At 38.1% G+C, this 12,556-nt stretch overlaps 1 protein-coding gene across 9 annotated transcripts in view; it reads right to left on the reverse strand.

Annotated features, from left to right (window-relative positions):
• Positions 1-1,906: 1,906 nt before the first annotated feature.
• OXR1 (oxidation resistance 1) overlaps positions 1,907-12,556 on the reverse strand; it is a 290,254-nt gene continuing 279,604 nt past the window's right edge. For all 9 annotated transcript variants that reach the window (XM_055799409.1, XM_055799405.1, XM_055799408.1 and 6 more), the window contains 5 exons: positions 11,116-11,241; positions 9,226-9,378; positions 5,427-5,522; positions 4,735-4,808; positions 1,907-3,954 (listed from right to left, as the gene is read on the reverse strand). In XM_055799409.1, coding sequence (XP_055655384.1) covers positions 3,819-3,954; positions 4,735-4,808; positions 5,427-5,522; positions 9,226-9,378; positions 11,116-11,241 — 585 coding nt within the window. In that variant the 3' untranslated portion in view covers positions 1,907-3,818. The remainder of the gene's footprint in view (positions 3,955-4,734; positions 4,809-5,426; positions 5,523-9,225; positions 9,379-11,115; positions 11,242-12,556) is intronic.

The raw sequence follows: 12,556 nt of genomic DNA on the forward strand, positions 1-12,556 counted from the left end.
TTGTATTTTGTCAGGTCTTAAATCAGTTGCTGCAGTGGCTTGAAGCAAGTGGATGGTTCACTGGATGTGTATCCCACACAGTGGAAATCAGCTCTCCTCCACGGCAGTAGTTCCTCCTTCAAAATACTTCCGTGCAGCCACAACTCAGTATTACAGCTCATTTTTAAAACAAGGGAAGGCTACTGAAATAAAATTAGCTGTAGTGGAAAGTATAATATTTTCGATGAGATGTTCGGTCACTGATCACAGAACAAATACTGGCAAGCCCTGTGGCCAAAGCTACAGTGTATACATACAGCTGCTACGTATACACTGCACCACGCCAGGGCACTTACGTAGCACAGCGTTCAACAGTATGTGTACTACTAGCAGCGTAACCATTACAACAGAAACTCAACAAGAATTGCAAAGCTTGCTAGATAAGCAGGACAGCAGAAACCAGAGCTTGAACAGATCCGACACTGGCGATACTGCAGCGGAACAGCCGGCGGCAGCGCTTTGGTTTGTACGCACTACATTAAGCGTACACCATTCACTCAGCCGGACACTCTCCGCTCTAGTAGCACAGCGTAGCTCTATTCACATTGCAGTAGCATGACCTCTTAAGGGGAGAAAGAGCAGAGGTTTGGTCCCTTAACCGAGCTCCCTGTTGCTGTGGCAATAGTAAAACATCCTGATGACGTGTTCATTTGCAAAGGAAGAACACGAGAGAGATTTAAGATTCACATTCTGAAAGGAATACTGGGGAGAATCCAAATAAAGATTATTATTTACTTTAATCTGAAACAGAGTGAGTGGTAAAAGTTTTTACTCCTCTTCAAAGACTTTTTTATGCATATGTGATAAAACCTATAGGGAAAAAAATAGTCTAATGTAGTATATACATGTGAGCAGGAGGATATAAGCACAAGCCACGTGACAAATCATGCCCTTTTGTAGATTACTCAAAAAGAGTAATTAACATTGATCGGATTTAGAGCTGAAAGATGACATGGTAAGAATCCCAGGTATCTGAGGCATCAAGTTAGTCAAAGAATACATCCGAGTACTGTATGCTGAGACAGTCTCCTGATACCCAACTCTTTCAAAACTTGGCTCATAAAAGCCTTCAGCATATATCAAATCTCAACTCCATACAATCACAGAAGCAAACCTTGCCAGGAAAGATTGAAAGAAATTATACTGCAGAAAATTCATATTGAGTTGAAGGCAGGAGGTACATCAAGACAGTACCTTTGATCTCATCTGTATGGTCTTTTAGATGTGTCATATAGAAGTTAACTATACCTTTGGTTAATAAAATCCATGGTCTTTCATTAATACACATGCATTACTCTGTAGATCCTTTCGACAGCTAGTTACATCACTTACCACAGTCACTTATGATTTAGCTCAAATGTCTTTCTGTTCCTTAAATAATTTAGTATTTATACAAGTGTGATTGCTACTGTACTGCTTACTATACTGCTGTTCCTTTCCACTTTTTTCCCCATGTGCCTTTTGAAGACTGGTCCAATACTCAGCAACAATCAGCTACTGAAGATTTTCTGTGCTCCTGTATAATTCTTCAAACTATAATTTTAATAAAAGTCTTCACAGTAGCATTTTAAAATGTAAAATATGCTTTATTTGCAGTACAATCTTAGGATAGAGACTAAGCACTTTAATTAATGTATTTTGTCAGCAAGGATAATCTGAGACACCTTTCTTTCTTTCTGCTCTTGAAAATGGCTGGAGCCAGCACATTTCACTCTCACCACTTCCCATTGGGCTTTCAAAACCCAGAACTCCCAAGAAAGATGAGCAAATACACCCTATGTATTCAGTACTGTTACTACATGAACAGCGGTAACCTGCATTTGTGCTTCTAGGTGAACTCCAATTTCTAAATAAATTCCAACTCATGTTTATTTTTACATATATTTAGATTTATTTGCTATACATCACTGTGACCTTATAGTACTTTAAATCCATTACAGGATTTTTGTTGTTGTAATAATCAGTCTTAACTCCACAAAGACATTAATACTGCTGTGGAAGACCAAAGGGGAGAAAAGCCATTTCAATTTATTTACAGTTCCTTATTTTGTAAACATTTAGTCTACACATTGTACTAAGTTCTAACAAGGATAAAGAGCTATACATAGAGACAGGAAACAAAGCCCTGTACTTCTATTCATATTGAGCATTAGCATATTATAGGTGAAACATCTGCCCTTTCTCATTACCATAGCAGTAAGCTGTCTTCAAATAAGTTTTTAAAACTTTCCAGAGATGTAAGTATTTTGAAATAATATACAACTACATCTACTTAAGCCAACCCATTTGGCTTTTATTCCATTTCTAGAATAATTTAAAGTGCTATAAGCAACCCGTCAATCAACACTTTTCTATAATAACAAAACTACTTTAAACATTAATTTACAAGATAATATACAATGTTCATCTGAAATAGCTGAAATTTCAGCACAAAGTCAGTCACTGTCACACTTAACAGCAATTTTTTTGGGATTTTTTTTTGTTTTTTCTTTTGTTTTGTTTTTGCAGAACATAGAATAAAACCTTTGAAACAAATAGTTTTGTTGAGCTGTTATTGCCACAATGGCTTATCAATTTTTCTACAAAAGTGGACAAGAGCTACTGGAACCGTATTCTAGCCTGTCATTTTTTTTTTTTGAGGTCACATGACAGTAAGTTTGCATATTAAACGAGTCTACTGAGTTACAATATTGTCTACCTATAGTACATTATCTCATTTTAATCAGAGCTGGTGCTAACTGTAGATTTACAACATAGACCCACTCAAAAACACCACAACTATTTTGTTCTTTGGACAGGAATAAGCTATATTCTTGGAGCTGATGTGCTACACGGCTACAACAGTATAACAGTATATATCTGACACTTTATGCTGAAGAAAGATGCATCTGTTTCTGTACTTTTAATGCCCTACTATAGCTACAAATTGTTCACCAACTTTTGCTTGCTTTAGCCTTTTGATTTTGTGGAAATATCATATTCTTACATTCCCTTGCTATTTTTAAGTCCTTGCCATGTAGCTCAATGTTGTCAGTATTTGTCCCAAACCTGCAGATCATTAACAGCATGTGCAAAACACTTTTTAACACAATCAGCATGCAGCTAGAACACGTATTAACTGACTTTTTCTAAACATGAACAATAAACAAGACAAGTGGCACTGTTGACTTAGGATATCTTCTAACTTCACCATATGCGTACTGGTATGTGTTATGAAGGAATGCTAGGCTTCTCATCTATTTGTGGCACAGTATGAATTAACCTGTCATTGGTCCAGACCCATCTCTGCAGTACTGCTGCCAAATACCCACACGCAGCTTTCTTCTTACAGGTTCACAGAGGGCAAACTTCATTCATAGACATAATTTGAATACAAAAATAATAACCTATATTCAGTGAAGCAGCCCCCTAACAGGTTTGCAGAAAGGTGTGTGTGGGAAACCTGGGAGGTGACTATAGTAAGGATAAGAAAATTTTGTAGGCCGCAAGGCCCAAAGTAACCAGTGTTAGTTTTTAGTCTACATGTTCTTTATTTTGTAAAAGTGTCTAAAGCTTAGAAAAAGTAGGACAGTATACTACAGATATGAGAGCATGAAAAAAAGTCTGCTATTTAAAAATAGTAACTAGATGGCCACGTTGAAAACTTAACAAAAAACCCCCACCAAAATCAAAAACAATCAGAAAGGTAAAATGGTGCATTATATTGCTCCAAGGGATTTTTTGAGCTGCACTGATTCATGTCAGGTTTGGGACAATACCCTGTAAAAATAGTTAAATACTCATTCAAAAGCCCATATTTCTATGTCTTGAATAATGAAGTCTTCTCGCTTAGAAAGTGTATGATTCCCAAATGTTTTACATGAATGACTTCTTCCATGGTAGAGATCACCATCAAGCCAAAGAGCAAACTCCCCTCTGCAAGACAGACAATGTATTAAAGCAAAAGACTGAGGGAATAAGCATTACACCTAATAATGTATTCTTCATTCAGAATTCAGAAATGAAGAGGAACTATAGAATTCTTTTTTGACACAAGTAACTCATAGGCGCTGATAAATTTGAAGCTGCCAAGATTCTCCCCCCCACACCCCCCCTTATTATTAGTTTGGGAATATCCTTCTTTCAGATATTCTGAAATAAAAAACTAATCAGACTTCCTCAGTTTTCAGCCCCTTCCATTTGTATTAAGAAAAGGGCATAAAAGTACTCTTATACATGAGGAGAATGCTGATAACAAGTAAGGGAAACATCCCAGAAGCTTATGCACTTGCATGGACGAGGGGGCAGGAAGTGGGTGACAACATATAATTTCTGAAGACACTGACATGTCTTGGTATAAAAAGAGTTTTGGTGCAAGCCTCTTCTAGTTAAACATAATTTTCACATTTACGTACCCTCAGAATCGTAATAACCTGTGTCCATCCGGAATATACCAGACGCACAGGCAAGTAGAGCATGCAAGGCATCATAACCTTGCAGGCTGAAACTTGATGCCATGCTAGACTGAAGACAAACCTTCTGTTCAAGTTTCCTCGACACAGAAAGCTAAACATCTGACATACTAAATCTTTCTTGGCTGGTAACTGTTGAGTCCTGAGCTATCAAACTGAAGTCAATTCAAAATTTTCTTTTCAAAGCTATGCAGACATGCACACTTTTAACAGACTCATAACAAACCCCACCACCACTACTTACCCTCCTCCACCAAAAGCAAGGGAGTCCATGTCTCCCTTAATGAAGAACATGTTGTCTCCTGTCCATTTGAAAACCTAAGGGGGCGGGGGGGGGGGGGGGGGGGGGGGGGGGGGGAGAACAACCCCAAAACAGACTAGTAAGTTCAGGTATTTTAACTTTTTGTTTGGGTAGAAAAGAAACTAAACATCAGTGGAGACAAACTATGGGTAGCTAGAGACCAATTTAATGAAGTTACAAAGTTTACACAGAAGATTCAGGGAACAGATATATGCAGACAATAATTCTTGTATGTTTTATACTATTTAAAATAAGACCATTCCAAAACAGGTGGTCTTTAAGCACTGACACTTCTACACAATGAAAAACACCAAGAAAATATGCTTCGTTAGATGATATGCCCTTTAAAGGATGTAGTTTGTCAATTTTCAGATAGACATCTAACAGAATTTAGAACAGTAGAAAAATCTTCAGTACAATGAAAGAGTCAGGTTGAATATGTTTCTCACTATGCAAACACTACCAATTTACTATGCAGTTATGGATTCTGTGGAAAAAACTAGTATGATGACATTTTTGGGTCAGCTCCTAGAATTTTTCCAGATTATGTAATGTTAGTTTTATTCAGTAAGTATTTCAGGTTAATGCATATGGGAGGGAGGGAAGCAAAAGCATACAAAGTAATTACTACTTACCTCAAAATCTGGAGAAAAAGTGAACATAAAGGTCTCCCCAGTGCCATAAAAACCATCACTCACTTTAAATGGTTCAGATGCTAGTGCACCAAAAACCTGTAAGCAAAAATAGGCAAGAGAAAATACGTAAGAAAAACTATACAGCATCTGACTGGTTTCGAGAAAAAAGATTGCTGGTCTTCTAAAGAATACCAGGGATAATTTTCTTCAGATGTCCTGATAATGCACATCAGACTGAGGCTTAAGTCTAACATATCAATCACGCCAATAGTAGATATTTTGCAACCCTTTTGTTTAATTCAAGCACTAATCACTTTGCAATAAAATTTTAGTGATATGCACAACGGCCAACAAAATTAATGTAATGAAGCTAGTACTGCACATTTTACAAGTCACTGTTGAGACTGCATTGTTATGGAGCAGAAGAGGTAGGACTTACCAAATTTCTAGTCATAACAGCCAGAGAAGTTTCCTTGTATTTTATTACTTATGTTACCTATTTTTAAAGGTCAAAACATCGCTACACCGACAAGATATTTTAGTCATGTGTAAAACTATTCCTTTACTTAAGTGAATTACCTTTGAGCATACACGTGACCAGTATTTACACTCTACGCTGGAGGAAGTTTTAAACTTACTTTTTCATCATCTTGTAGTGTATCAGTCACTAAAGGCACTCATTTTTCAAAAACCTCTATCAATTTCAGATGCACTGTTAAACAGCAAGTTCAGTCTAAAAGCTTTAAGTTCCATGAACTGAGGTGCAAGCTTCGGTACCTCTGTTTTAATGCAAGCTCACAGGAAAACTAGCCCAAAACTTCTTTGCACAGACATTTATCTCACTCAACATATAGGATCAAACGCTGGCCAGATATTTCTGTTATCCCACACATCTAAACAACAAGAACAGGCTTAAATGGTAGTTTCTCTCTTATGTTTTGCTTTCTGGGGAAATCAGACCAAGTCAGATGAAAATGAAGGAACTCTTTCAAGAAGAAAAAAATTTTTGTTTTCCTGTTACTTTCCAGAAGGCTTGCCCCCCTGCCCCTTCTTCCTTTTCCTGTGGGTGGTGTTTTTGGTTTTGTGGGTTTTTTTTTTGTTTGGTTGGGTTTTTTTGTGTGTGGTTTTTTGGTTTTTTTTTTTTTTTTTTTTTTTTTTTTTGAAAGGTAGGTGGTTTGCAATGAGTCTCCAATGTTACCAAAACCTACAGCTTTTTTAGAGTTTTCTTTTTTTAGCCCACTACTAGTTAGATGGCCTCATGGGTCTGAGTGTTTTGGCTCATGGGTGGGGTTTTTTTGTTTTGTTTTGTTGTTGTTGGTTTTTTTTGTTTTGTGAGTGGTTTGTATTTTTTTCTTCTTTGTCCAACCCTTTAAGCAAAATTGCCAATCAATTTTAAAAAGAAATTGAGCTTGGAGAAGACTTTTGGGGAAAAAAACAAGATGAAACTTAGCCTTTACTGAACTACATTATGAAAAGTTACAAGGTTACACTTGCTCCTCACTCAACTGATTGTCAACATCAGATAAAGGCTATTGTCCATGTTTATGAAGACAAAGAACAGGGTCTCGAGGAAGTAGCCCAGAAAATAAATGAATTCTAGTTTGAAGGAAAAGTACCTCAACTGAGGGTAAGACAAAACCAATTTCTTTCATAAATATAAAAGCTACAAAGTAGGCAGAACAAGGAATGCCAAAAAGGACTGAGGATGTATGCTCAGCAAGTAGCAAGAAACTGTCTGGTCATTTTCTGTCTCTCTTCAAAAAGGATAAGCCTCATTTGGGATCATCTCCAAACCAGATAGCTTAGAAAACAGGCAGTGATCTTGGGGCCTAGAATATGAAAACACTTGCTCTCTCTTAAAACACACTCTGTAAAAGCATAAATAGTATTTATCTTAGCATATTGCTAGTGAAGTATTTCTGGATACTCTCCTATATAAGCAATATTCCAATTCTTTTTAGGTTACAGAAAGCAGTTTTATAGGACTAACTGTCAGGAAACTACAAGATATTAAAAATAAATTAACCTCTTTCAAAAAAATCGATAGCTTATTTAAAAAGTAGATGACCCCGATTAATTACCGAAGGGCACAGTAGGCTACCATTGTCCTGTTTTTCATTATTGTAGATCCTTGCATCAAGAAGAAAAAGACTTCAAAACCTATGGAAATTCAATGTATGGAAAGATAGTGTAAAATGAGTTTTTCCTTGTCAAATGCAAAGATGTTTCTCATTAATGGCCTGAGACACAGAAAACTTCACTTTCACTACACTGGTGATGGACTGAGCATGTACACCTTGTCAGAGCCTTTCTTTCTGTAGCATACGTTGCTCACTGTATATGGATTTCACTCACTCTTGTGTGAAACCTAGGTAGGATTTGGCATAAACTATGAAAGGTAAGTTCAGTGGCTACTTGACACAAAAGTCCAAGGAACACTTCCATACAGGCATGTGCCTGGGAACATGTAAGTTGAGATTTGCCATGGGTTGTTTCACATAAAAAAACCCTCCCCAAACCACTATGACATGTCTACGAGTCCCCTGTTTTGATTGGGTGAATGTGACATTTTTTGAACATGCAAGTTGAGATATTCATACGGAAGGTAATCTCTATACTTCAGCAACAGAACAACACTACATGCTGGTGGCAAGACAGCCCTATCAGAAAAGGGACATTCTCTTTCTGGGCCAAATAATCAGGTACTGGGAAGTAAGTATCTCACAAATTAATCTTCAGAAGCTAGTATGGGAATTGGAGAAGGAAAGTTACCAAAGGCTTTAAAGACCTTTAAAATAAAGCTGATGTTTATCAAGACATCTCAAGCCTAGTTACTAGTTTTTATCTCCAAGATTAAAAATTAAATGAAGAAAAAGGTTCCCTTTTAAAGAACTTCTGGGGAAAAGTGCTCTACTAGCAGGGATTTTTCTTTTTAAGGGATCCCTGAGGCAGGAAACAGAAGGAAAAAATCCCACCAAACCAAGTTGTAACCTGAATTAAAAAACACATCCTTCATTTACAGTTTTCAGACCCCCTGAATGATATGAGGTGGCATGCCCATGCTTCTGGAAATAAACAGTAGTTACCAAAGCGGGACAGATAAGTGAAGCATATGCTACAGATTTTGCAGCGGTCTGTCAATACTTCATGACAGCAGTAACTTGCTTCCATGGGAGAGCACAGAAGTTTCAGAAAGAATCGAAGTCTCATGCTGCCTAGAACATTCACCTGTTACTGGAATACTCAGAGAGGATGTTTGCTATTCAAGTGGTGAGATGTGATCCACTTTCTGAAATTTATACCCCAGACAAAGGAGAATAGAGTGCAACTACATAGACTCAAGGACAAAAAAATTAATAATGTAGCAAAGATCCCACAGCCCTTGAATGGGAAAGATGTTTGCTACAGCCACAGAACATACCAAGAAGCACTAGCCACAGCTGGCAATCCCATTTCAACTCAGCAAGATCTTTCAGCATCAAAAAGTTTTAGAGACTATACTTCTCTTGCTTTATAGAAATGCATTAAAAATATTAAAAGTAAATTCAGTCATTGGGTATTAGACTCATGCATTGTGACAGTGCACTTGTATTATTAAATTATTTCCTAGAAATGTAGCATGTCAGAGGATTGCTTGACAGTGAAGCACATTTTTAAAAGCCTCTACATAACAACCAAGGAGAAAACCAGCCTGACACACACAACTATCTCCCACGATGGGCTCGTGTCAACTATTCCCTTATACTCCTCAAACAATTTTCTTAATGGGTACCCTACCTCCACACAAACATTTTCCTACCTGTCCATCACTGTCCTTGATAACCAGCAGTACAGGTGTGTCTAATCCCAGCATTGTTCGATACAAAGTCTTCAAGCTCATGCCATGCTTTCCAGTACTGTAGACAAGAGTCCATGGATATCCAATGGTCCGTGGTGGAAGAGACTTTGTGAGCTGTTAACATGATGACAACCCTCTCATTTAATATATATATTTACTATTTTAAAGATTATATTACATATAAATGAAAGCAGATTTTGTTCTTCTAAACTACTACAAGTGGCCTGAAAAGCTAGTTTAGAACTGCAGACCAACTCCAAATTTAGTTTCACATGTATATTTTCCACCCCTGATCTCTCAAGGTTTCTTTTCCTACTTCTACCAGTGACCTGCAGAAGAATGATTTACCAATGGAAGAACATATTTGGTAAGGTCTCTAAAATGTTCATCTAAAGAAAGTAAAGACATGTAGTTATTTTTCCATGACAATACTATGTCTCAGTGTTGGGGAACTAGATCACTCAAGAAAACAGGAAACAAGCTGAAGGGTAAAGGATGCTTGCTCCCCTGTTCCTGTGTGCTTGAATGCAGTCAACCTTAAATCAAGTCTTTAAAAATTTAATGAACTAACTTTGGACTAGAAAGTAAGAACCACAGTGAAAGCCAAGCATTTTTCAAGGAAGAATGAAATAAGGGTACAGAAAGACTAGTGTTATCATGACATATTGAAAGTTGTAATAAGAAAAAAAGCAAAATTTTAGCTATGACTTATGTTGTGTTTATGCACTTAGACATATACAAGTCTAAATGGCTGGACAGGATCCATGCAAGGGTACTGGAGGAGCTGGCAGAAGTGTGCACTGAGACACTCTCCATCATTTATCAGCACTCCTGCCTAACTGGGGAGGTCCCAGTTGACTGGAGTTTAGCAATTCTGGTGCCCATCTACAAGAAGGGGGGGAGGAGGATCTGGGGAACTACAGGCCTGTCAGTCAGTGCTGACAGTTCTCTCAGTGCTGGGGAAGGTTATGGAGCAGATCATCTTGAGAGCCATCACATGACGGGTACAGGACAAGCAGGTGATCAGGCCCAGCCAGCATGGGTTTGTGAAAGGCAGGTCCTGGGTGCCTAACCTGATCTCCTTCTGTGACAAGGTGACCGGCTTAGTGTATGAGGGAAAGGCTGTGGCTGTTATCTGCCTAGACTTTAGTAAAGCCTTTGACACCCTCTCCCACATCATTGTCCTGCAGCAACTGGCTGCTCACGGTTTGGGTGGATGCACTCTTTACTGGGTGAAAAACTGGCTGGACGGCTGAGCCCAGAGTGGTGGTGAATGGAGTCACAGACAGTTGGTAGCTGGTCACAAGTGCCATTCACCAGGGCTCCATGCTGGGGCCTGTCCTGTTTATTATCTATTGACATTCTGGATAAGTGGATCAGGTGCACCCTCAGAAAGTTTGCAGACTATGCCAAGCTGAGCGGGGAGTATTGATCTGCTTGAAGGCAGGAAAGCTCTGCTGAGGGATCTGGACATGCTGGATCAATGGGCTGAGGCCAGTTGTATGAGGTTCAACAAGGAGAAGTGCTGGGCACTGCGCTTGGGTCACACCAACCCCACACAGCGCTGCAGGCTGGGGGAAGAGTGGCTGGGAAGTGGTTGAGTCACCGTCTGTGCAGATATTTAGAAGATGCGCAGACATGGTTCTTAGGGACATGGTTTAGTGGTGGACTTGGCAGTGCTGGGTTAACGTTTGGACTTGATGATCTTAAGAGTCTTTTCCAATCTAAATGATTCTATTCTGTTCTATTTAATATCACACAAGGTCTCCCTACTAGGGTGTTTTACACTAGGGTCATAGCATTTGTGATACATGCCATTTTTTAGGATTGTAAATTAACATAAGTTAATACCTTTTCAATTTGTTCTGGCTGTAATAATTCACTGGGATCACTAAGATTTGGCCGGAATGCTTCAGGCTCCAGTTCTGTTTTGATATTTGTTGCCTGTTTTGAATTGATATCTTCTCTTGTTGTTATCTACAAAAAGAACGATAAGAAAGTAAGTATTACCAATCCTATTTGAGATAAATTTTGCAGGTCTGAAATCATGCAGTTACTGATCTAGTTACGCAACTCCTTAAAAAGTTAAAAAAATGCATTAGATTTGATCTGACCAAGATTTTCAGTTTCCAATAGCAAGCCAGTACTCAACTATATACTAACTATAGATTACACTGATACCTACTCAGAAGAAATCGATGGTTTTATGCTAAAACAGCGAAACAAAGAGTCCTTATATAGCTGCAGAAGGACTACCAATGCTTTTCAGAGGTCAGCTTAGAAAGTTCTTGCTTTTTAATATTAACATAATGTTCATATTATATCTAATTAAAAAAAATCTAGACAGAAAAGGATCTGAAACTTCAACATGGACATTTGTCAGTAGTTTCTGATGCAATATTCTTTTAAAGTACTTGTGAAAGTTTTCAGATACGTGGTAGACATGTGGAAAGACTGCTGTCAAGTATTTTGAGTAAACCATCTGAATGGAGCCTTAGGAATATTGATGCTCCATAAGCTGATTTGCTGGAGTACTTATGAGACTCAAAGAAGAAAAAATGGAGAGGGTAGGAAGGGGAAAGCAGCAGTAATACTTATGCTGCGTAGTGAGCTTCGAGGCTTGGCAAAGATACACTATGTATAAAGATCGTGTGGTAGTCTAAGCTACTTGCCCCTTAGACCTACCCTATTGAGTTTTGTAGATCAACATTCGGTGGAGGTGGCAAAAGGCCACAAAACTCATCAAGTAAAGTTCACGACAGCTTCTTACTCCTGTCCACATTCACTGGCACTTTCAAGCTAAAATGCCATGTGCTGAGAACTAGATTAGTGAGAGCCAAACAGGTTTCCTTCCATAAATCTTGCTGCAGGGTTATTTAAAACTTGCTGTGGGGATAATGAAATCTGACAGAGGAGTAGGACAAAGTGAAGGAAGTTAGTAGCTTAAGCCACTACAGCAAGACTTATTAAAATGTTGAGAGATTTGCTGAAGAAAAAAAAAAGGGATCTTAATAAGAATGAACACATTTGAAAAATTCATCAGCCTTTCATTGATGAAGTTTCACTGAAGGTCACACTGCCCAAATTATCTGCAGTCTGAATCCTGAGAATTTCAACAAAATAACTGCGAAACCACCTATCAACTCCAGAATAATAACCACTGTTTGCCACATACCTCATACTCTGAACATACAGGACACAACTACAATACTTCACAGTACCAACATGATAAACTTTGCCAAGCTTTTGTGAAAAAAACTTTCTCAGTTACAAAACAAAAGTCAAATAAAAA

This window comes from Falco peregrinus, chromosome 3 (assembly GCF_023634155.1).
Source record: "Falco peregrinus isolate bFalPer1 chromosome 3, bFalPer1.pri, whole genome shotgun sequence".
Lineage (NCBI taxonomy): Eukaryota > Metazoa > Chordata > Aves > Falconiformes > Falconidae > Falco > Falco peregrinus.